Source organism: Mercenaria mercenaria, chromosome 2 (genome assembly GCF_021730395.1).
Source record: "Mercenaria mercenaria strain notata chromosome 2, MADL_Memer_1, whole genome shotgun sequence".
In the NCBI taxonomy this organism is placed as follows: domain Eukaryota; kingdom Metazoa; phylum Mollusca; class Bivalvia; order Venerida; family Veneridae; genus Mercenaria; species Mercenaria mercenaria.
The window spans coordinates 34,718,096-34,744,790 of record NC_069362.1 but is presented as its reverse complement, the minus strand read 5'-3'; the positions used below and the strand labels follow the sequence as shown (position 1 = coordinate 34,744,790).

The window sequence follows — 26,695 nt, the reverse complement described above, 5'->3', positions numbered from 1 at the left end:
TCACACTTAGACGTTAAAGGATAGTGCATTGATGGGCGTGTCCGGTCCATATCATTGTCATCGATGGATGGAATTTCAAATAACTTGGCATGAATGTGTACCACAGTAAGACGACGTGCAGTGCGCAAGACCCAGGTCCGTAGCTCAAAGGTCAAGGTCACACTTAGACGTTAAAGGATAGTGCATTGATGGGCGTGTCCGGTCCATATCTTTGTCATCGATGGATGGATTTTCAAATAACTTGGCATGAATGTGTACCACAGTAAGACGACGTGCAGTGCGCAAGACTCAGGTCCGTAGCTCAAAGGTCAAGGTCACACTTAGACGTTAAAGGATAGTGCATTGATGGGCGTGTCCGGTCCATATCTTTGTCATCGATGGATGGATTTTCAAATAACTTGGCATGAATGTGTACCACAGTAAGACGACGTGTCACGCGCAAGACCCAGGTTCGTAGCTCAAAGGTCAAGGTCACACTTAGACGTTAAAGGATAATGCATTGATGGGCGTGTCCGGTCCATATCTTTGTCATCGATGGATGGATTTTCAAATAACTTGGCATGAATGTGTACCACAGTAAGACGACGTGTCACGCGCAAGACCCAGGTTCGTAGCTCAAAGGTCAAGGTCACACTTAGACGTTAAAGATCATTTTTCATGATAGTGCATTGATGGGCATGTCCGGTCCATATCTTCGTCATTCATGCATGGATTTTAGAATAACTATGCATGAATGTGTGACACAGTAAGACGATGTGTCGCGCGCAAGACCCAGCTCCGTAGGTCAAAGGTCCTAAACTCTAACATCGGCCATAACTATTCATCCAAAGTGCCATCGGGGGCATGTGTCATCCTACGGAGACAGCTCTTGTTACTCGTAAATTTTCCTAAAATTGTCTTTTTTCAATATTTTTGAAACCTCTACATGCATTTGATTAAATTTTCACATAAACATTTAAGAATATAATGTAAGTTTGCACACTAAGTTCTATGGCTCTGTCTTTTGACAAGTTTAATCCCTTTATTAACTTATTATGAGTAAATTTGGAAAAAAGATAAACATCCCTGAAACAAATTGAAGTATTGTATTGGAACTTTAAACAAGTTTAAAAGATCTTAAGTCAAGTTAAAATGCGCGATATAGTTTTACTTTTTTCCATCAATGTATTGATAACGCATGTTTTTTCGTGTTATAACATCTGCAGAATCTCGATGAATAGGTTGGTACCAACGATTCCAGAGGGATTCTGAAGATGTTATTATCAGAAAAGAACCTTCGCTAACGCTATTGTAGCATAAAACGCGTAAAAACCGGTAAATGAATATATTTCCCTTTGTCATTAAATTTCGATTAAATACGCGGTAAAGTCTGTTGTTTTTTGTTTTTTTTTGGGGGGGGGGGGGGGGGGGGGGAGGGTTTCACGTTGAGTCATTTCCTTTAGAATTATCCGTTTTGGGGCCGAATTACATTTAGGGTTTGCCACGAAACGCGCATATATAAAAAGGTTTTATAACAGCACGCGAGCGCGAGAATCTCTCTGTTAACACCCATTTTCTCTCCTGTTAAAACACCACCGAAAAGTGACAATAACAGCAGTTTTATGCTAGAATGACTATAAAATAAAAATATTGTTTTAGCTGTTTCGCGAGTGTCGAATATACATCATCGAGAAGTGAGACATTTTCTTATGTTTCACGAGTGGGTTGAAGCAGGTTATATTATTATCGTTATACCGCCTCGGTACGTAGGCTCAAGAGTGTCCGCTTTGAGTGTGGGAGGCCGTGGGTAGGATCCCTGACCGCGTTATACCAAAGACGTAAAAATGTGGCACCAGTAGCTGCCGCGCTTGGTTCTCAGCATGAACAGGACAATGTTAGCATCGGTCATCCCGGTACCGGTATAATGTGATTAGGTGGGATACCATATCACGTGTGTATGGCATGATATTCAACAAGTCGCCAAGATGCTTTTGAAGCACAGACTGCAGGCAAGCAAAATAACAGCAGCCTCGGATTAACTGGCTATGTTCAAGGAATAAGCTGAAAAAATAGAATTATCATGGATATCCTTATTCGTCAAAACGTGCCCGTTTTTTGTTAAAAATGGTAATATATCATAATAAGAATAACAATGGTAAGACTTGTTAACCTCACCTTTTTGTTCAATTAATGAACCTCAGACCGCTGAATGAGTTGAACCACTGACCTCCCATCAGCCAATTTGTTGGCTGCTTACACAAAGATGGAACAGGATCGAGGATCGAACCAATAGATTTAAGCAGCGAGTGATTCGAAATCAACAGTCTTAACTTCTTGGCCGCCGATATATAGTTTCATATATAAATGGCTGACTTGTTTACTGTCACTAAACCACCACTTGATACATGTCCATGAAGACATTATGAACAAGTGAATAATGCCATAATGTTTATGCATTTTCATAAATGTTTCCTCTTCATTATACCCCATAACTAACTACAAAATTATTAGCATACGTCAGTGCCTTGTTAGTAGCAATATAATGACATAATAAGAATATCATATCATAATAACGCTGCTGATGAATAAAAAATGTTTAAAGTCGTTTCTGTGTATATGAAATTTATCGCTTCCAGTTAAACTTTGAACAATTATTCGGGAAAACACGCACGATTTATTTCAACCTACCAAGTACATCCCTTTTACTGGCGGGAAGCTAAGGTTTTTATACAAAAATGAAATATTTCGTCGCAGATAATGTCAAAGATTTGTGAATACCATTGTTTTAATGTTTGTTTATAATAAATGTACATATATATATATATTTCGATAAGTCTTGTATAAAAATTATTATGACTGTTAATAATTCACGATGTATTAGTTTTTTTTATCCCATTCTAAGATATATGGTATTTTTCTACATTGTGTCACAGCTGCACTAGTATAAAGATAAATTCTTTAACGACGTTGTCTGGTTTTATTATAAAACTAAATGAACTAAGAGTGTTTATATTAAATAACGACAGTCGTTTTGCATATAAATGAACATAACTGTAAACATGCTATTGCTACTTAAGACAAAACGACATTACACAAAATACAAAAATGAAAAGCGTTCTAAATATAGATTTATTTATGAACAAAAGTGACGGTTTGAAAAAAAGATTTTTTTCAGATTATCCGTAATATGAGCTGTATACCTGTTCCATATCTAGATTACTGTTTGACATTACCTTTTATGATTTTATACTTACGTTTTGTCTCTACAAAAAGTGAAAAATAGAACGATTTATAAACGCAGTTTTAATATAACCGTGTATTGACTTTGTTATAACATTTCAAAGGCGGTAAATAGATTTGTATAGTTTACCAAGCTGCTTTTTATATGACTGTATAATTCGAAGTGAGATACAAGGAAAATACTGAATAATTGAATAATAAAGGACGTATTTCTATACAATACTTCATTTAAAATGAGCACAAATCGGCTTCGTGGCTCGGCTACTGAAACCGAGCTAGCATTATTTGAAACAGAAGATCACCGCACGTTCGACGGTGCTTCCCCACATTTCAAAACTCCCGTTGAAATAGGGTCGTTTTCGTTAGACATAAACAGGGAATTTGAGAACTCTCAAAAGTCTATGAGGTATTTCATCAAACCTTCAAATCCAGGAGAAGTGAATTTTGATTTACGTAAAGGATACGATACAATGATAAAAAATGAGCAGGGAAGGAAGCTTGATGTCCTACGTTGGATTGTTGAAAACGTTGAAAAATTTCCGATAAAAGGAAGAGGAGAAACAAAAGGGTATTTATGCACATAGATAATTATTGTGAAATTTTGTTTCCTTTCCAATGCTAATTACTAACTGAACCAGTTTCTGTTTGATATTCAGGCATCCGAACTGGACGGTATTCACCAACGCCAAAAACAAAACCAGGACAAATCCCCCGACAGGTTAAGCCACTTTCAAAGGATGCAGCGGCCTTTCTATATATACATTGTTATATAACAGTAATAATATCAGCATAATGCAAAATTACTGCCGTCAAAAAAAATGCTATTTTAATTCTTTGTAATTTGGTTTTCCTTTAAATACCGCTTTTAAAGGCCCCCGTTTGTCAGATTATGGCGACTGTTACCTCGTTATAGATAAAGTCTTTCAAATCCTGTATCATAAGGCTTTCTATAAGATGTAGTATGACAGAAATTATATGTCATTCAAAATTATTCTAGAGCGTTTACAGCCATTTTTCAATGTATTACAATCGTAACTGCTTTTAGCCCCCAAATAGCAGGATTGTGTCTGCTATCCCTTCCGAGACCAGGCCGCGAAACTGCAGTTTAAGGTAAGTCATGAAATAATCGTCTATTCGTAACGAGGTTATCTATTCATATATAAATACTATTATAATCGTGTTGAAGCATGTGCAAATCAATTCTTTATTTTCCGAAAATTCATTGTGAAAGTAGCAATTTTTTGAAAAATACATATTCTTGTTAAAATCATGTTGATTCATGTGCCATGAATCATTCAGTTTTCGAAAATTCATTGTGAAAGTCGCACAACAATATACATACAGTAATCGAACGATAAACGAACGCAATCGACCATATTATTTACCAGTTTAGGCAAATCCCGCATAGACGATATGGATTAGTATCTCAAACTGAAATTCGATGAACGAAGTACTGTATTAGAGCAATGCGTTAGGCCGCTAGGTATGATACCCAAGGTCCGGAGTTCGACACTGGGTTAAAGTAAACATTTTTATACATTTTCAGCACAGATACAATACCGTGATGACTGACCAGCCTAAATTATCTGTCTTAGACTCGTCTGACATTTTTGCGCCATTTTCATTAGAGTTCGCCGAAAGAGAGAGAGAGAGAGAGAGAGAGAGAGAGAGAGTATATGTTCAGTCTCAAAAGTTTAATTATAAACCCGAGCGCTTTTGGCTTTTATAAAAGCCTTTTTCAAGGGTAGCATAAATCAAAACAATACAATAACAGCGTAAATTCCGCCTGTATAGTTCGATAAATAATTGCTAAATGAACAATCGATCAACAGAATTCCGTAAGATCACGTCAGGCATCGGTTACAGTCATTAAAAATATTTGCTTTGGATGTCTCAAAATTACTCGACAAACTGTTCGGCGGGGGCTTTATTAGTGAAGATAATTTAGAATATCTATTGGTACCAAATCCCAAGGCAGGTAGATTTTATCCCGGTCCAGGCATGGTAAATTTCTGACATCCTCATGAGTGTCTCCCACCTAACTAGAGGCCTGCACTGGTTCTTCCCAGGAAAGACGGCTTCGCGTGTATCGGTGCTATACAACGGGCACGTCAAAGAACCAGACTGTCTATTCGCAAAGAGATAGGCTAAGTTAGCCGGACACGTCTGTATCTAAAACGTTCTCTCTGTCTGTTCTTGAGGCTTTATCTCACTCTGTCCCTCTGGTCAGATCGCTCTGTGTCTGTTCTTGCAGTGGATGAATTTCGCGCCCTGTGTGGCTGCGTCCTGCAATATGTAAAGTGCATTTGAACGTGTTTACCATGACAAGGGCGCTATATAAATCTGGTATAATAATAATAATATAATTGTAATTCTTCCAAAAATTTACTAAGCGGTAAATCCTGGCCGTCCAATCGGTTCAGCAATGGACACACTACAGAACGATTCTCAGAAATCATTAATATGCATCTCAGAGCACATGTACGTAGCTTACCGTCCTACGTGCAGTTTGATTCTCAACAGGTCCCTAGCGACACTTTACTGGTCTCAATGTATGCCACGTCATTGTGCACAAACATACCACATGAAGACGGTATTGCTGCATGCAAAGAAGTATGGCAAAGAAGTATGGAACAACAAAAGTGTTAAAATTCCCCCTATCGAAATGCTATTGGAATTACTCACACTTGTTCTCAAATGTAACAATTTTGTGTTCAATGACAAACATTACATTCAAATTCAAGGTACAGCGTTGGGAACAAAAATGGCACCATCATACGCAAACATATTCATGGGCCGTCTTGAAAGGCAGTTACTTTCGACGGCCACATTGAAACCACATCTTTTGTTACGCTTCAAAGACAATGTAGAAATGCAATGGGCTCATCGTCGGGAATCCCTACAAACATTCCTTGACAATTGAACTTTCATCCGTCTATAAAGTTCACCAGCGGGGATTCAAATGAAAAACACGTGTTTCTCGACACTGTATCAAAACTTGAAGATAACAACATTGTTTTTCGCCTGTATTAAAATCCTACCGACACACACCAGTATCTTCTCACCACAAGCTGTCATCGAAAACACTATTGCAAAAACATTCCCTATAGTCAGGCACTGCAAATCCGCCAAACTGTTCAGACACAGAAACGTATCAGAAAAGGACAGAGGAGTTATCAAAACCCCTTGTAAAAAGAGGCTAATACTCAGATTCCATTCTCGCTGCTACCAAAAAAGCACGTGCATTTTCAAGGGAAGAACTGCTACAGTACAAACACAAAACAACTGAATCAAACACCTTTTGTGGTCATGTACGATCCGAATCTGTCAAATATACGAGCATATATTGAATATGAACGCCTTTTTACTATAAACATAATGGCGCCAATTATAGACCCCTATATAATCTGAATATAAATAACTCAGCTATACATAAGCTAATAACCCGCCCGCTTAGCTCAGAAAGAAAAATCGCTTCCTTACTTAAATAGTCACGCCAAGGGGGGACAAATCAAATAAAATACATATTTCTACTAAAAAAATCGCAAATGGCGACTAACAATATATTAGGCACGGTTGTTATTAGAACACTCAAGTTTCTTAAGTTTCATTCGTTTTTCCTTCTATGCTTTAATGCTTTAAAGTGGTATACACTATTTACTTAATAAATAAAACAATTTTCGAGACCCTAACATAAATAGTTATGGTATCATACAGCGTCTATCAGATTTTAGAAAATTCTGTAATAAATCTACAACAAACATAATTCTTTTTATAACTGAATACGAACTTAGATTTTTTTTTGTAACTATACACTTTTATAGTTTTAGATGAAAATGTCCATTAAAGTTATTCTTATTGAACTTAAAATACCAGGTACCTCGTAAAATGTTTATTTTTGATTCACAAAACGGCTCCGCCACGTGATATATTAATCCGGGTGCGTTCTTATGGCATTAATTGATGACCGGATGCTTTTGTAAAGTACATCACATCAAAGCCACCTTATATGCTTCAGTAAATTTTATGATCCGCTCTAATTAGGGGACACCTCTGAAAGGATCCGGTGTCCTATGTTTTATCATGTCATTTGCATAAAAGTTACGTAACGATTTCTGGTAGATCACTTAAAACAGCAACCTCAGTGACATGGAGCCACGACCCCTAAGTATGTAGATATAATCCAGGCCGGAGAAACATGTATACAACAACTATTTGAAGCTGTGAGAAAATAGCTAGATATAATGAAAAATATAACATTTTTTAAATGTGAGAAACAAGTTTTATGTGTGTATGAAGTGTGGAAATGGACTGGAAATGCTTGTTCTTTTCTGACGAAAATATGAATAAAGCAGGCTTTTCAGGTAAGATATGATTAAAAAACATACATGTCTTTAAGCAAAGCATACTGTATAATAAATTACTTGACTGAAATCAACCTTATAGCGGCAAAACAATTCGTAATAAAATAGTGATTTTATGTAGGTTTTCTTATCGTTGAAAGTTTTTTTGCCACACGTAAAGAGCGCATGCGCGTTAAAATCAAAACATCCGTGGAATTTGCATAGTTACCGTGGCTTGGGTAAAATGGTCTATAAAATATCATTAACCTCCCGTATTCAATACCTGTTACTTGTGAATTTTGGTTTCCAACTTATTTCATTCTTGGTAATAAAAATTACGCTTAATATTATTTGATTTTCGAGTTCTAATATGCTTTTCTCTGTTAGAACACGCTTACGCTAGAATGACGTCACGTTAACGTGCGGTGGCGTCAGTGTTTTTGTTGGGACCAAGAAAGAGCGTTACTACTATTTTATCTACTGTTTTAGATGAAGGGCATACTAGAACCGAAATAGTTTATACCAAAACCGTATTTTAACACTTTATATACACTCGGGCGGTAATACGTCGTACAAATAATTTCACTCGTGCTGCGCCCTCGTGAAATTATTACGCCGGACATAAAACCATCGTGCATAGATAAGTGTTAATACACTCGTTATTTCTTAATTAATCAGAAGGAAAAAAGGCAATCATGCAATTCCCTTTATTGAAACGTCAAAAAGTATGCATATCTGTCCAATACAGGCTTATTCAAAGGTATTTTGGAAATTTGTTTGGTAAAAGATTTCACCAAAAGTGAATTTATTTATATTTTCTAGGGTGTTCGTTTCATACCACTAGTAAATGCTTTCTTTTCAGGCAGAATTTTGGAGTTTCAGGGCGAGACAGACCAAAGAAGGACCAAAAAAATTCTGCTTCTTCTTTGGTAAGTTACAATTTTAAATGACATGAATTACACAACATGGAAAATAATTATTTTCACTTTAAATGCGATAAAATAAAGCTTAAACGAATGAATGTAACCGGAGACGTACGACAAATCTTGTTCATATTTACGAATATTGTTTACTGCACATTATAGGCTTATCAATTTACAAACATACCATATAAAACATAAGTATATGCTGTAGCATTAAAAATGTAAATGATAATTCATGTACAAATTGATATGAGACTTTCATTAAATTCTAATTGCACAAATGACCAGAGCCAACATTCGAAAGGCAAGAGTAAGGGTGACAAAGAACTAACTGATGTACAAACTGGGTTAAGTAAAATGATGATTTCTAAAGAAGATGATTTAAAAAGATGTGCTCCAGCAAATATGTCAGCCGTCGGAAAACTAAGGTACTAAAGGGTTCACTTAAACAGCGGAATTGGACATATAGTCTACAAAGAAACCGTTGTATCCAATGCTATTCAATAAAACTTATTTGTTTCTATGCATCAATTAAAGAATTCTGTTTATATGCAAATATGAGGCATGATTTTGGGCAAGTAACTTGCGTTGGAGCTGTTCATTATTTTAAAATTTCTGCAAAACTTACTATAAACATATTCATTAGTGTAAATAAACTTCAGTTTACTACGTAGGCTACGGACTGTTCCTAGGCTATGTTATTATTTTGCAACTAGACTTTGTTTCATATATATACTGTTTGATATGTTATGTATGATGTCAGTAAATCGTGTTATTTTTAACCATTTACAACTCTTTTATAGTTACTTGGAAAAACTTCGTATTTCCAGAAACCTTAACACAGATTTTGTTTGTCGGCGAGGATTACTGGCAAAAATAATGTGTACACCATACGAGAAAATGGAAAATTGGCTCATAGCTGTGACACTTCATAACGGGACTTATTATTTGGACGAGGTTGAGACTGAAGAGAGAAAAGAGAACGAAGAAAGAATCAAAAATGACGAAATGTGTGCCTGGGGTTGGAAGTTTGAACAATATCTTACATCAGGTTTGGTTTAAAATGCTTCAAAGTGATAACACGTCATTACTTAAAACAAACTGAGCTTTATCAGGGTCAAAGTAATATGATTATGGAAAAAAAATCTTTTGCATGATAGAATATTATCCCCGGGAGAAATTTTGTTTCAAAGGAGTAGAGAGCAAGTTATGATGAAATCATTATTTGATATATTTGCAAAATGATACTGTTAACTACGACTTTCTCTTATAAAAATCTCTCTTTGTACAACATTGGACCGTTTACTATATATAAGCTTATATTCAGCTTAAGAATCATATATCTTGTGTTTAAAGATTCAAAAGATGGAGTACCGGATCCAGACGCACAATACAATAACTGTGAAGCATTCTACACAGTTGTTGAAGCACAACTGAACAATCATTCTCTAGGTAATGTTAAAAAGAAAAAAAAACAGAGCTGTGAGAATATATTGCAATATAGTCGTAATATGTATATTTAAGCGTTATAACTGGATATTACTTCATTAGAATCAAAGCTTAATTTCTCAAATGATCACACACCGTCCAGATTTAAGAATTTTCTTCGTAGGATGATTTTGTCAGTAGAAAACCCCTATTACTTTGGGATCGGCAGTTCAACATTCCGCCAAACTGACCAGCCCCAGCCTGATGGAATCCTCTGATTCGCAAATGATAAGTTACTGTCCTGAAATAAACTTAATTGTCAATCTATTAGTATTTGAAATAACTGTAGCAATGGAACAATACTATCCAAAAACATAATGAGAATCTGAATATGTTTCATACAATCTAAAAATTAGCAAAAAATAGATCTATACTTTCAGTTATTCAATATAGGTTAGTTATTTTGTTATTGAGATTAATAGTAAAAATTAAGCGATTGCATATACTTATATTCCCATAAATATCTTCATAAAATGCAAATTTTATTTTGTGAATAGATACGAAATCAAAATCCGTATTGAGTTAGCATGACTGGGTTAAAATCAAAATCCGCATTTTGCCCATACCTGGACTGATCTAACTGATATTTTTGACATGGTAAATAAACAGTACTTGCTTAGTAAGAATTAACAGTTTATTTAACAGCAGGTGGAAGTAATTGTAACAACAGCTTGGTTTGGATGTATCTGGCTCTCGTAGACTTGACAAGGGCGCTTGTATGGCTCGTATTTTGATATCTAAATACTTTATTAGTACACAATATGTGGTACACCGTTTTCTTTCAAAACAAAGCTTTTAAACTTACCTCATAATCATATCAATGAAAAAACAATAGCTTTAATTAAGAAACAAAATCTGTACAAAAATCCCTAAATTAAGAAGACTATTTTCATTGTTTTGCAAGTACTGTCGATTATTAGATGTCAAACACTAATTTTGAAGTTTACTTTGTGGACAACTGTTTAAGGTTGCGAAGCATTGAAGTTTATTTGACAAACATGTTAATTAGATTTGGCAATTGGAACACAAACTGCAGTAACAGAATTTTTTTTATAGCACAAAAATGTGTTACAACAAAGTTGCCGCTAGCACTAAGGAGGGTCTTCACTAGATTTTGTCATCACAGGTCATCCGGAAGTGTAACAAAGTAAAACACAAACCTTAAAACATATATTAACTTAATCTTACGCACAAGATAAGGGGGATGCAAAATTAAACATACGCATTATTTCCATAGAACAATTTTAAAACTGTTAAAAGGTTTATTGAGGCAAAATACCGTAAAGCAAAATGCATATGGGTGACGGTACCTTCTATAGTAAATTACTACTTAAGGGATGGATATTCATAATATTGTCATTTGTTTACCAACCCTTTTGCATTTACTGTTGTTCATACTATGTTACTGAACTGTGCATTTCATGATGATGATGCAATAGAATATGCTGGTACTGTTTAGTTTCTAGTGTGAACATTTCGGGTAGGGTGATTTCAATACCTTACGTCACTTTTTCCCATTGCACTTTGTGTATCTTATATGGTTCAGTGTACAACGCCGTGTGAACACAGCTGCAGATATCTCTTACTTGATTCAGCTAATTGTGGCATGTACAAATGTTAAGTTGCTAGAGGGCGACGGTAACATGAATTTCCGCTGCCGTTCATGAACAGGCTCTACAATATTTTAACTTTATCGTATTGCGCCACCTATAAAGTTTCAAACTTTTCTATCTTTGATGCCTTACAAATAATCGGTGAAGCAACTTGACTGATCAAACCTTTAAAAATGGATTTGGGGTACATTGTTGTTCCGATACCTCGTGTTTGTTTTACTTTCATCGTGTAACTGGTAGTTTATGTTAGATGGTGCCTCAGAGGGGAATTGTTTAATTTATACTGTTACTAACTGTTACTTTAACCACCTTCTACCTTAAATTCATAGTAATAATAATAATGTTTTTTGATAGCAGATCCTTCTGCTACACTTTTGCCATTACATTGTCATTCTGGTATTGTTGTATGTGGCACTTGTTGCGTTTGTAGTGCTACATGCAGTTAGAAATTTTAATGATATATTTTGTTTTATTTCGGAAATGTATCTTCACTAAACAGACCTTATGTAACTCTTTTGTACTGTTTAATCCTAGTTTTTGCGACTTAAGAAGATAATTATTCCACTTGTGTTTCTTTCTTGTCAAAGGTCTCTAAGTACATAGTATTTAGTGTATACTTTATTTTTCCAGTGTTTTTCGGCGAAGTTGACGCTCTAAATGTTGATAAAGAAAAAGGTAGCTACTACGTGGAGTTCAAAACAAATAGGGAAATCACCCATCCAGGACACGAGAAAACGTTTAAGAGGTTTGCAGATATGAGATATCAAAATAAATCATTAGTAAAAAAAATATATGTCATCTTAAAAATTCATATCGTTGTTAGGCATTTTCCTTGCGTATTTTACTATAATATAAAAACACTATTACTTTATTTTGTTTCTCAAATGAACAAAACATTTATTTTGAACAACCCGTTTTTTATTGTGTTCAAATGAGTTTGATCTAATATCTTTTAAAGCCTCTGATCTACTGTCATCAGTGCCAATAGCAATGTGACTTACATTTTCATTTTATCGTGTTCGAGTTTTCAGTTCAGTTTCATTATCACAGCAGCATTGTTTGTGCCGGGTGGCGGCCGTAAAAACGTCTCCCCGCACATTCAGTCAGAACGATTTTATTTCGTTCCACACGACATTTATGTTATGTGAGTGGTACTGTTTAGAATTTCAGCTTGAACATTTCGACTTCCGTCGGTTCCAGTACTCCCGCTTTCATAGCTTTTGGTATTGTCTTGTCTAATCACCCCTTGGATATGGTGCCTACATTTTAATATTGTCTTTTGATAGTTTCTGTGATTTGCAGGCTCCATAACCTCAGATCCCCTTTCTAAATTCTAGTTTGTTTAGTTTTGCCCATTGTTTTCTCGTAGTTGTCTGCCAATTACTTGCTCTAAGCAAGCGCATTATCTTAGCCGGGAATCACACATACCTGAAGATTCCATGTACACCGCCGAATGGACACAGTTGCGGATGTCTCGTTCTGCTCAATCAATGCCTAGAGGGCATGGACGGCAGCATAGATTTCGACTACTGTTCACGAACAGCTCAATCAAAGCGAGCTTGCAACATTGTAATTTTTGTCATGTTGGGCAAACTTTGGAGTTTCTACCTCTGATTTACGATTAGAAAAACGTGTTATGATTTATTCAGGTGTTGAGAAGTTTTTCTTTACAGTGCATCCAAGGAACAAATTTGTTATATGTTATGTTTTGATTGTGGCCACATATTGCAAATTTCCTATCAGAAATAAAACAAGGAAAACAAACTGAAAATAGCAAACTAAGAATAAACTGGCTACACATAATGCTAAATGGAGCGATATAAATATTTCACAGAGAATATATACATATAAATACTCGTTTCGAAACACATTAACAACGCTCAAATTAGAAATTCACATAAAAGCCACCACTCTTCTATTCTCCTTTCCTAATTCTTGTATTACTTTTTTTCTATACTCTGTAAGCAATGACGATTTCAATATTTTTCTGTCAAATAATAAGATTAAGATACCAGTCTCATCTTGTTCAGCAATGTACAAACATGTGTAGAATATTGAAATTTGTGTATTGCTTTGAATATATAAAATTCTAAAAAAATGTTTAGATTGTGACTACATAAGATTCCATTGATTTTCAAACCGAATATGATTAAGTGCATATTATCCGACAGCTAGAAATAGATAATCACAATCAATATTGCAACACTAAGTCCTAGTAATGTAAAATGTGATAACCGTCTTTAATTATCAGAACTTCGTACCTTTTTGCATTACTGGAGCGATTTACAGTTGGATATCTTATTTACAATGAAAGATAAAAAAACTTCATTGCTTGGAAATGGAGTTTTCCAAACGGAACTATTTTGGATTATGATAAGGGTAAAGAGTGAAACTGTGCTCGCGTTTAACCACTTCTAGTTCCCAAGTTGATATTTTTGTCACTGATCGTTCAAAGTAATGTCTCTCTGTATTTCCTAAAGTTGGTGTCTATTTATTTTGTTTTTCGGACATGTGTTTTTGTAAATAAGCATATCGTCTATACAGATATTTCAGAAAGACTGCGTTTTTGGAACGTGGCTATTTCTATGAAATCTTTGTCATCGTTTTTTCTACAATTCACAGAAGTGGAAACATTGAATAACTTCCACACGGAATTCTACATTTTAGAAATATAAAAACAAACTCGTAATTTACAAATGCACTTCAGTTTTATTTGATTTAGGTTAAAGATAAAGAAGTGGTGGTCACAGAGTTATATCATGGGCGTGCAAGAAATAGTCTGTGGCTTTAGGGACGAAAACGGAGTTGTACACAAACTGGAATTCTACAATACTAACGACTTACCAAACCTTGCAGAGGTAAAAATGATCCAGTGAGCTAATTAAAGTATTACTTTTGACTGTATTTGCTATCTGTTCTTACTTAAAGAGAACCACCGCAGTGGTTTTTAAGAGTAAAGTCATTTTACGGGATTTCTAAAGTCAACGAAATTGTGACAATGGTTATTGTAATTTGTTAATAGAAAAGATCGGATGTGTTTTTACAAACACACTTTTGCAAACACCTTACTTCAATACCAATTACAGAAATAATTTCAGGAGTTTGCTGCATGAAATATATTTCTTTCAACAGGTTAATACTAAAATTTTAATAGTCTTACATATTTCAACACTCAATTCAAAACTCGTAAACTTACTTGTTATAAAAGATATATGCTGCTGTATTTCAGGATTTATATAATCCATGGAAACCAAACGTGTGCCTCAATTTCTTGGACCAGTTCCTTTCGTTTATCAAATCCACAATAACTACAGATGACAAAAGGTAAGATTTTCAGCAATCAGTTGTTTGAGGTGCTAGGGGACGTGAGAGGTGTTGCACATTTCATTACTTTTCATGAACATACTCAATCAAACCGAGTCTGCTATTACTTTGCTTGGTTGCAGTCTGTGCTTTCAAAGGATCTTTTAATAGATTTTACGTTTTAATGCTTTTCATGATTTTCCTACTCGTCAGACTCGCAGATATGCGACATGGATATATATAATATCTGTGTGATTGACCAGGTATTCTACATAACAGCAGCCAACATGAAATCAATGTTTTAAACGAAAATTTTAAAACTGGGGTAGAAGGTTAGATGGTGTTTACTTTTCTGTATTTAATTCACAGAATATACCATGCAAGAAGCGTCGTTTCATCAACATAATTAAATTCTCTTTCAGAATAGTTCATACACTAAAGTGGTCTCCAGGCGAACCAGTCAGGTGCAGTCAACCGCTAGTGGACTCGGAATACAATTTTCTTCCAGAGTGGTACACAGACGCTGTGAAATAAAAAGGTGTTATTGTTTAACATTCGATTCTCAGAGTGTTCTTAATCAGAGTTCTTCTAGATGCTAAAGTTAGTTTTTCAATAGTCCTTTAGCTGACAGTTTCTTGAAAACTGCTTTAGAGTTATTATACCAGTTGACTTTATTATTTTGAGTTTTGGAATTTTGAAAATAAATAGACCTACATACACACGATAAACTAGAAGTGGATTTCTCATATTTTTATATTTTCTCTAAAGGATACTCTTTCGATGTAGAATGTTAAAAGTTCATGTTAGGAATGTATTGTAGTAGAGGTGAAAATAATTATACTATAATCGAGCATAGAATGCAGTCTTTGTGTTGTGACCTATATATCAGACTTGTCAAGCATGAAACAACAAATATATTGTAAATATTTATTGGTAACGGTATGTGTTAAAATATGTCTTAAGTGAACTTATGTTGCAGCTGTACTATTTAGAAAACTTCATGTCTTTAGAATTCACTACACATGTATATTATATATATTATATACTCTGATGTTTTCCTTTATGGCTGTTACTCTTGTACTTTTTATATATGGTTATTGTATGTGTAATTGTGTGAATTATGTCTAAAACAAGTCATTAATTGTGTTTCAGTAGTTATATTGTTTCTTCAAATCATTGTCTTGTTTTGAGCAGATGAAGAATGCCGCTTTTACAGTGATTTATGCTTTTTTCTTAAGTCATCTGTTTCAAATTATTTTATCATAATATTGTTAAAATGAAGCATATCGTTTAAATAGAACCGAAGGTGTGTCACTGTTCTCTTGTTTACATTTAACTCAGCATTTAAAAGAGCCTCGGAAACAATTTTTATTTTCTTAAAATTATCAAACATTGTATTAAATGACATCTGTGCGCAAATTGTACACTAAAATCTTGCTCTAAACAATGTTTTACTTATGGATTGATATGCAGTAAAAAGATCTTGTCTAGTGTCATATCTACGTTATCTGTAAGGTGTTATCAAAAACGACAGCCGAGTGAAAACCGTTTCTGCGTAAGATTCAGCATTTTTATGCTCATTTTCTGACAGCCAACAACATATCCTTTTCTCTGCCTTTTTTCTGCGGTTACCTTGTAGGTGCAAATACATTTTTCTGATTCATCTAACGGTATAAAATTGTTCAAATTACGTTTTGTACTGTGTATGAAGTTAATGAAAGAAATGGTCTTAAAAGAATCGTTGTGTTCTCAGACCTAAATCACTAGTCCAGGAAAAGTATATTCCTATATTTACATCAGGAACTTTGAAAACAATATATAAAAGATACTTTCTTTGAAAAACAGATGAAGTAACTGTGAAGAAGACCATTGTATAGAGACTTTTCATTAGCTCTCTTCACACAAGGGAAGCAATCTACATAGTATATCTTTTCGGAAAACCAAAGTTACCTTATTTTCGGAAAATCTGTTTTAATATTTGTAAGTCAGAACATCCAAAAGTCATTATTAAAGACGCCCTATTTACATGATGGTAATTTTACATTATTTGCATGAGAAAATTGCGAAATACAGGTATATTTTTACAAACTGACAGTGATATATATCAGGCCAAGATTATGTGTTTGATAGCTTTACATTTTATTGATTGAATTTAGCAATATTTGTAGTATTTGGTTATTAAGCTGAGTTTAGAACACACTTCAATTCTACAGGTAGATCTAAGATAGCTATTTATGTAAGTTTTTAAAGACATACCGAAAACAGAATAGCTGAATAAGTTTGCGGATGAATTTATCCAAGAAGCAACTAAATTGTCCATAGATAGCTGTATTATACTATTAAATATTAAATAAATGATTTTTACGAAGTTCATGTTGGAGGAAAAAGTAGGTGATTAGGATGTGATGGGTCTTTAAAGGCAAAGAAAGTCTCCCATATAAGTGACCCCCTCCCCCACACCACCCCCACCCACCAAATGCCAGACATTTTAATCCCAAATAAACAGGATCCTGTCTGGTCCAGTCTGATAAGGTCCGTAAAACCCATGTAGACTTGACATGTAGTCTATGTCACAGGATCATAAATTTTATTGATATGTAAAGGTAATTCGTTATTTCCTGTGTTTTGCATTTCATTGACTGAAATGCAGCTTTTTCAGAATATAGGCAAAATTATTTTACATGACAATATACTACTCATAACTGCTCAGACAGTCATGTTGGGTAATGTTCTGAGCAATTAAATTATAACTGTACAGGAAAGCGATTCTCACCGTTTTAGAAAGCTCTCGCCTTTATCTATTAAAGAAGAAAAAAATTATTTAAAACTTAATAAGAGAAATCAGTTTTTATTCAATTATTATGATCTTTTAATAAAACAAGAAAAAATTATCATTGCTGGATTTTATTAGAAATTGAAGAAGAATTCTGTTGCATTTTTTATGAATAAAAAAGAAATATAGACAGAAGGAATTTATATATTTAAAATGCATTTGGGAATATATAGCTCCCTTGCGTAAATACATTTTCTTTTATTTATAATGAAATCCAGCAATAATGAAATATCACTGTTCAAAATACACAATGATTTATTATTTATAAAAGATGTCTGAATGCATTTGCTTTTATTTCTAATAGAAATCCAACAGTCGAGACATTATTGTAATAAAAACTGATTTATCACCAAATAAAAATACTGTTTTATCTATTACGTTGTTTCTTTTGCCCTAATTTAATCAGTCTTTCTGAATTCATTATAAAGGTGAAAACTGGTTTTCTATAAAGGTGAAAAATATCACATGCAATTTCACAGTAGCTATACGGTAGCTTATTGTGATAAACAGAAGCAAGTTTGTCTATAGTCCATTCTTGTATATTGGCACTTACCGCCAATTCGCAGACCATAAGCCACATACCTTGCATACCAGAATCAGTGTCTTTAAGTAACAGCATATATATATATATACCTAATGGGTTGACGGATAGCTCAGTGGTTTGAAAAACTGGCCTTCCAGTCCTGAGGTCGGGGATTCTATCCCCGCCAGCTACTCGGGAATTTTCAGAAACGCTTTTCAGCGTTTCCCACCCAACTGGAGGTGTACTGGTCAGGAACCCAGGCAATCCTTGCGTGTATCAGTGCTATACACTGGGCACGTTAAAGAACTAGGCTGTCTATTCGCAACGAGCTAGGCTAAGTTAGCCGGACAAGCCTGTATCTGATTTCTGATCTCTCTGTCGTGGGGGCTTTGTCTCACTCTGTCCCTCTGGTCAGATCGCCCTGTGTCTGTACTAGTAGAGGGTGAATTTATGCGCGCTGTGTGGCTTCATTTGAACTATGTAAAGCGCCTTTGAACGTGAAATTGATCATGAAAAGGGCGCTATATAAATCTGGTATATTAATAATAATAATAATAATAATAATATGGCATTGTTAGCCGTTTTCACACAATTACGTAACTGATTTACCTCCTCTCGTAGTTGCGATACCTCTTCTCGTTATGCTTTAGTTCTGGCTTCTACTATAAGCCCGAATTCAGCTTTTAGATTGTGTATTAGATCAATTTTGAGCCTTGCCACAACCTCCTCTAAGTCTTGTTTAGAACACATAGTGGTACTGTGAGTTCTGCTTTCTGATTCTGGTTCTGAGTCTGATATTTCCGAGGTGGCCGGTGTATAGAATGAATCACTACAAGCTTCACTCTCTGACTCGAAATATATTTGGGTTTGAGTTTGACTTTTGTGTCTCTTTAAGAATACACTATGAGGATGTTTTGGAGAGGATTTGTATCGCTTTCGTTTTGATTTACCTCTTCCATGCATCTTGTTACATTATATAAGTATCATATTCTGGTGAATAAATGGATATCGTTCATATATTGATCCGTTTACGGTTTGTTATGGTTTGTGGGTGGGGTTGGTGCGAATCTGTTTTCTACCTTTGTATTCTCTCAAACACACCTACCCATCAAGAATCCGGTTTTAATCACATCTGCATATGATATATGTCACTATAAGTCCATAATCAAGATATTTGCCCACGAATACAAAAGCTCAGTTCATTGAAATCACATTGAAATCACTACTATTACCAGCTTTATACATTTCAAAAAATTAATATTGGTCAACAGAAATATCGACTTGGATGCAAGGTTTTTTGGTCATTAATTTGCCGCCCATTAAATGCTCATTTCGCTTGATTGCGTTGAAAGGATCTTAATTGTAAATTTGATATCTAAATTTTCACAGCACAAAAAGGAAATTCATGGCAGAAGCATTTTTGAAACTCCCGATTCTGTAACGTTTCGGAGGCCTTTCGTTATTTCAAAATCAGACAATGCAACAACAAGATCAAATATCATATTAACTCGCGCATGAATATATCGATTGTCCTACATGTACACAGGCTTTTCCTATATTCAGATTTTTTACTTAGTTTGCATTTTCGGAAAATCGATATAAAACTATTTTCGAAAAATTAGTTTCAACAAATGAACTTGGGTTTTCAAGTCAGAATATCCCAAAAGCATTATCAAGTGTCAGCATAAATTATATTTGAAATGAAATTTGACCAATGTGTCCCGCACAAAACATATAGATCTAACTTCTGGCAAAGTGATCCCAAAAGAAGAAAATTATAGACTATCAACACCAAGAAATGAGATATAGAGAAAGACATTCTACTATTAAATAAATACATTATTTGACAACAAATCCTTTTATTTTTTACATTTTTTCAGCCGATTCTTTGTTTATATGGGAGGCCGGTGCGATCTTAAAGCTAAACACACACATGCGTTTGTCAGTGTGTGACACTTAACTATCTGTTTAAGGATAAATTCATAAACATTACTGACCTTGACATTTCAGTGCAAGAATAAAACTATTATGTTGAGAGTATCGACATTTGAACCTAAGTTGTATCGCAAATAAAAGAAACTAGGGAAAACGTCATTTTAGATTGTTAGAGTGTAATTGATAGGAAAAGTTAACGACATTTTTGTATTAGAATCTGCATGAAATTTGTTAAAAGACATTATACATTTTGTTGTGTATCTAAATTTTCGTCAAATTTTTGTTTAAAGTGATTAATCGGTGTGCAAACGATATAAGAGCGGCACCATTTGGTTTTGTTGGAAAAAAATAAGAAAAAATAATACTAGATTTATTAAAGTTGTTTTCAGACAGAAAAATACTAGATTTATTTAAGTTGTTTCAGACAGAAAACAATAACATTTTCGTATCACTTACATGGATCAAGGCACATAGTTAACTCATAATGGTTCAGATTTTGTGTTATTAGCCAGGCAACAAAAAGATAAATTTGAAACGTGTCTTTACAATATTGAAGTTTACATATTTCGGTTACTTTTAAAGTAACCAAAAAAAGTGCAAAACATGCGTCTCGCTTGCTTTAAATCAAATCGAGTCCTTTATGCATTCTATTATTTGAGGTTATTGCAATAGCTGTCTTTACACAGTCTGTACGTACCCTGTCGTGACTGTCCTTGTAAGTTGATTTGATTTCATGATATTTGGACTTGAATATTTCAGGGTTTGTTTCAGCCTTTGTAAACACTATTTTGCAATTTACACAGACGGTTCAAAAGATGAATCAAAGGTTCGCTGTGCTGCTGTCAGCCTCCTTCATCAATCAAAAATTTTCAAAATAATGTTTGCCAAATAATGCAACAATATTTTCAGCCGAGGCCAAAGCTATTGATTTAGCTCTAAATTTTATATAAAAAAATAGTGACGAAAAAAAAAATTATTTTTTCCGACTCGCTTTCTGTTTTACAGTAAATTCATAACCGAAAAATGAAAAATCCATTCATTCAAAATATTCTTCTCAGGTTTCATGAACTATCTTTAAAATAGTCTCTCATATTTTGTTGGATTCCCCCCTGGAAAATTTTGAAATCCAGCGCTTCATTTCCTGCATTCTGGGGCATTTTAGGAGCATTTAAGGACACCTTTTCCGCTGCAATTTTATATACAATATACTCCTTATTTTCACAGTTTTAAGAACTAACCTGTAAAGTGTGGGAAAAATTATAAAATTAAGTTTTCTTAAAGGTAAAATTCTTAGTTTCTTTGCTATGATTAACATAAATATGAATTACGTCAGGGTCGTATGTAGCAGTTGCCACATACACTTTGAATGCAGTCCTAAAGTTGCCTTTTCAAAAAACCTTTTTTCCTTTCTTCTCTTCTTTCCTATTTTTATGATTTTCCCGTGGGGGTCCGGACCCCTGGACCCCCACCCCCTCTGGATCCTTGCATGACGAGGATGTTGATATTGCAGCAAAGAAATCTCTTTTATTATCACTATCTAATTTGAAATTTCCACATACCGATTTTAGGCCCAATATAAACAAATACATTTGATCTAAATGGCAATCGCCATGGAACCTTCATTCAAAAACTTCATGATATTAAACCTACTCTAGGGGAATGGCACCAATGGAACAGATCCGTTCGCAGGGAGGAAGTTGTTCTTTCTCGCTGTCGAATAGGTCATACCCATTTGACTCATTCTTATCTTTTGAATAAAGAAGATCAACCTGAATGTGTACCATATCAACACTGCTAACTTTTAAACATATTCTAATCGACTGTGTGGATTTTGCTACACAACGTTGTACATATTATGATGTTCAATCTTTGAAAGAGTTACTTGAAAACGTTTCAGTCGGAAATATTTTATCGTTTCTAAAGCAGATATGGATATATAAAAAATCTAACATTTCATATTTTTATTTACATTTTGCAATATTACTATGTTTGCAGCTGATATTTTAACACACACTCATATACATTTTTACATAACTAATTTTAGATATGCTTTACATTTTTACATGGATGTTTTTTAGATATGTTTTACATTATTCATAGTGTTCTTTACATTTTACATGGATGTTTTAGGTATGCTTTACATTCTTACATCAATGTTTATGCTTTACAGTTGGCGTTTGCAATATGACTTCTTCTCGGCGATATATGATCATTTTGTGTCGATCCGCCGTAAAACCCAACTCACTCACTAACTGTCGTGACTGTAAATATCTCCTCGAAACTGGACTGTGTACTATATTTCCTCAAGTCATTTCTAATGGGGCATGTGGGGTGCTTTACATTTCATTACATTTTATGAGCAGACTTCTAATTAATCCTTACTTTTTTAATCAAGCACATAGAAAAAAAACATTTTAATTTGGTAGTAACATTTTTCATACCCGTTCTTTATCTCTGTTGACAACTATATATTCTTCAAAATAATTTCATTGAAAAGAGTATTGTGAATAATATATTTCTGAGTTTCAAAGTAAAATTGTTAAAAATATTTATTACTCCTTGTTTGTTGGTATTAAACAATAATATTCATGAATGGTCTGATGCATAAAAGGTTATGTTATATCTTTTCTTTATATTTAATAATTAAAATATAAAATGAACTTTTAAAAGTCTACATTTAAAGGGGAACGTGGGTGGGACTTTAGCCAGATATTCTTTAGAGAAACCATAAACATACGAGAAATCCACTTTTAGTTTATCTAGTGTATGTAGGTCTGTTATATAATTCATAACACTAAAAGGTTTACAAAAAACTCTAGGGCATTTTCTTTCAAGATAAATATAAGCTAAAAGACTATTAGCATTAAAAAGAGCTACTCTGAATTTAAACATTCTGAGAATCGAATGTTAAACATTAATACATTTTTTATTTCACAACATCTTGTACCAGTCTGGAAGGAATCTGTATTCCGAGTCCACTTCCGGTTGACTGCACCCGACTTGTTCACATTGGGACCACTTTAGTAAATGAACTTTTCTGAAACAGACTTAATTATGTTGATCAAAAGACGCTTCTTGTAAGGTATGTTCTGTGAAATAAATGCATAAGTATAAACACTATGCAAACTTCTACCCCAGTTTTAAAATTGCCGGTTTTAACATTGATTCCATGTTCGCTGCTGTTATGTAGAGTAGCTGGCCAATCACACCGTAGACAATACACTCAAATACAAATATACATGCATATCGCATATCTGCGAGTCTGGGGAGCAGGACAATCACGAAAATCATTAATACGTAAAAGCTGTTAAAAGATTCTTTGGAAGTACAGAATGCAACCAAGCAAAGTAATAGCTGGCACGGTTTGACTGAGTCTGTTTGTGAAAGGTAATGAAATGTGCAGCACCTCTCACGCACCTTAGCACCATAAACAACTGGTTGCAGAGAAAAATACTTGTTGTCACTTGTAGATATTTGGATTTTTTTTTAACATTGATGAATATACTAAAATGACTTATTGTGTCACAGGGTGAGAAAAATATGCAGTCAGTCCTGCGCTCGAGAACCCGGGACCCTTCGTCCTCGAATTCCAGAGGTACATAACATTGCAAGCGTCGTAAGACTTACCAAGCAAGCATGCCACGGTCCCCCATTTGGCGCCAAATGTCAAAGGGTGAGAAAAATGTGCAGTCAGTCCGGGGCTCGAACCCGAGTACCCTCGCTTACAGGGCGACTACTCTACCGACCGAGTTAAATGGCTGTCTGACACATATTCTCCTCTTACTTGACCAAGTCCTCGTATAGCCTTTTACTATTTTCTTTTATGGCTAAAAATATAACAGTTCATGTGCATATTGTAAAGTAGTATCTCTCTAACCATGTAAATACGCATAAAAACTAATTGAAAAGCTGTTTCCTAAAATAGATAAAGATAAAATGTTTAAGCATTACGGACATTTAAGATTTTATCTCTGGATTAAAAATAAACTCATGGGGAAAATATATAAATGTAACATTCCTTATTGTTTGTACAGTACATAATAGATGTACATATTGAGAAACAATACAGAAGGACAAACAGATAAAGCAAAATCTATATACCTAGCTCATAGTGATAGTACATTTAATCAGTGTCTAGTATGAAGACGTGATAGCTGACACATGTTAGAATGAAGATTAGAGAAACTGGTTAGTATGCTATTAGAACGAGTCACAGATATATTTCCATTTAAGCCTGAGCGGCCCTTACAAGGGACCAAGCTTTCCCATTTGAACAAATTGGGCAGAAGACCTTATAATAATGCTACAAGCCAAGTTTGGTAAAGAACTATTCAGATATTAATGTGAAGAAGTCGTTTATAGATATTTCTTTTTGTAGCTCTAGCGGCCCCTAAGCGGGATCTTGTGCCCCCATTTGAACAAATTTGGGAGCAGACCTTCCAATGGTACAGACCAATTTACTGAAGATCCATTAAGTAGTTCATGAGAGGAAGTTGTTTAAAAGTATATCTATTTTTAGTTCTAGCAGCCCTAAGAGAGGGAAAGGACATTATAGATCAAGTTAGATTAAGATCTATCAGGCTTCACTTGAGGCTAAGTCATTCACAGGTATTTCAATTCTAAACTCTACTAGCCCCTGAAAGAAGCCAAGCGTCCCCATTTGAACAAACATAAGAATAGCTCTTAAAATCCCACGGGCCAAATTTGGAAAAGATCCGTCTATGCGTACGTGAGCAGAAGTCTATAAAATGTATTTCTATTTTTAGCTCTAGCGACCCCTTAATAGGACAAAGCGGCCTCATAAAAAATTTTGGAACGTATCATTTTTCAACGATGGTACAGATTAAGTTGACTAAAGTACCATCAAGCAGTCCAAGAGAAGAATTTGTTTCTAATTTTAGTTCTAGCGGGCCCAAAAAGGGGAAACTGATCTATTAGAACAAAGTAGGAGAGCGCCTTTTGATGATATTTAAGACAAAGATCGATGAAGAGCTATTCGCAAAACATGTTACCTAAAGGTATCTGTAATGGCCCCTAAAAGGGCTTAACTCCATCATTTGAACAAATGGTGCTACAGATCAAGCTTGCTGAATATCTACTATGCGATTCTAAAGAAGAAGATTTTTTCAAAGATATTTCTATTTTTAACTGTTCCGAACCCTAAAACGGTTGACGCGGACCCAATCGAACAAAATAGGGAAAGAACCTTATAACGATGCAACAGACCAAGTTTGATGAATATCAATCAAGTAGTTAATAAGAAGAAGTCATTTAACGGGAAAAGTTTAACCATTTATAGGTTCGTTTTCTACAAACATACCAACATAACACTATGTCCATTGAACTTCTATGTACTCAATTTGTGCGTGTCGAAAAATTTTGTTTCAATGCACCAAAACAGGACACCTGTCTCACTCTGCTGTTTAAGTTTCAAATGACATGTGCTTTATTGGTAAATCAAGAGAGCATTAAGAGAACAAAAATGATCAGCCGGTGTCTCGGGTAAGAAAACAAGTTACGCTAAATATAATACTCTTGGTGTGATAGTAAAGATCTATTAATGGTTGCAATTAAATTTATCAATCTATATCTAAATCTGGATACCGAAATACCATTTAGCAAATTATGCAGTATGAATCAGTGTTAAAATATTTCCTATGTGTGTGTGTAGATTCATTTGTGAAAAGCCTGTCAAAATGCGAATGCAGAAGTCATGAATTAAATCAAACATTGAAGAGGATTTCAAAAACGGTACAAACAAAAATCTAGTTGCACATGGTTCGAATATGCGATTATCTCACGTGTAGCAGTTGGAAATAGGTAAAAGTTCAGATGCAGTTACGCTAACAGACACATTGTTAGGTCTCTTTGGTGATGCGCAATATGCCTGCGCGGGTGGCGTGCAGTTGCACAATAGAATATATCACAGAATGACATGCATAGTGTTTCATGCCAGAGTGATCGAGCTACTAAAGCACATACTTTCCATAGTACAGTTACATAAAACTCTACAGGAAAAATGGTTATATTCCTCAAAATATCCGGGCTGCTCCAGTTGCAATTTTAGACACTGCCATGATCACTGCCAGTATGCATGAGCGGTGTAATAAACTATGAATTCAAATGATTATCTTTGTAATATGTTGTACAAATGTGATAAGCAAAATACTTTAACCCTGGAATATAGCAAGAGAACGCATCTCTTGCCGAAAAAGATTCAGCATTTTTAAAGGGATGCCCTAAAAACCCAATCCACCAGGAGATAGAGACCCCCCTATGTCACCTACCCACTGGTTCGTAGCTATGCTGCTTATATCTGGTGTACAGTTACGCCCCTGGGAAATGTAATGTGATGTGAAAAGTGTGGACGGACGGACGACGAACATATGAAATATGTCTCAACTGAAATGTCCAGTAACCGTTTTGTTAAGTTTATTTATCATAATCGGAAATTAGCTTTGGTTATGAATATAACATACTTGGTATGATAGATTAATTACTCTGTACATTCCTCG

The 26,695-nt window shown here is 34.6% G+C and overlaps 1 protein-coding gene across 2 annotated transcripts; it reads left to right on the top strand.

Annotated features, from left to right (window-relative positions):
- The first annotated feature begins 3,214 nt into the window (after positions 1-3,214).
- Positions 3,215-18,096, top strand: LOC123563693 (decapping and exoribonuclease protein-like). 2 transcript variants are annotated; one of them, XM_045356646.2, is made up of 9 exons: positions 3,220-3,787; positions 8,425-8,491; positions 8,774-8,913; positions 9,316-9,536; positions 9,842-9,937; positions 12,217-12,331; positions 14,309-14,444; positions 14,816-14,910; positions 15,312-18,096. In XM_045356646.2, the coding sequence occupies exons 1-9, from the start codon at positions 3,453-3,455 to the stop codon at positions 15,421-15,423; spliced, it is 1,317 nt and encodes a 438-aa protein (XP_045212581.2). In that variant the 5' UTR covers positions 3,220-3,452; the 3' UTR covers positions 15,424-18,096. The 2 variants fall into 2 exon arrangements, with proteins under 2 accessions (XP_053390820.1, XP_045212581.2); XM_053534845.1 differs by lacking the exon at positions 9,842-9,937 and having other exon boundaries at positions 3,215-3,787.
- Positions 18,097-26,695: the final 8,599 nt, after the last annotated feature.

Excerpts from the sequence above, each read along its gene's own strand:
- LOC123563693 (XM_045356646.2), top strand. The coding sequence starts at position 3,453 with ATGAGCACAAATCGGCTTCGTGGCTCGGCTACTGAAACCGAGCTAGCA. Across the intron at positions 8,914-9,315 it reads TCAGCCGTCGGAAAACTAAG|AAACCTTAACACAGATTTTG; the intron begins GTACTAAAGGGT and ends TCGTATTTCCAG. Across the intron at positions 14,911-15,311 it reads ATAACTACAGATGACAAAAG|AATAGTTCATACACTAAAGT; the intron begins GTAAGATTTTCA and ends ATTCTCTTTCAG.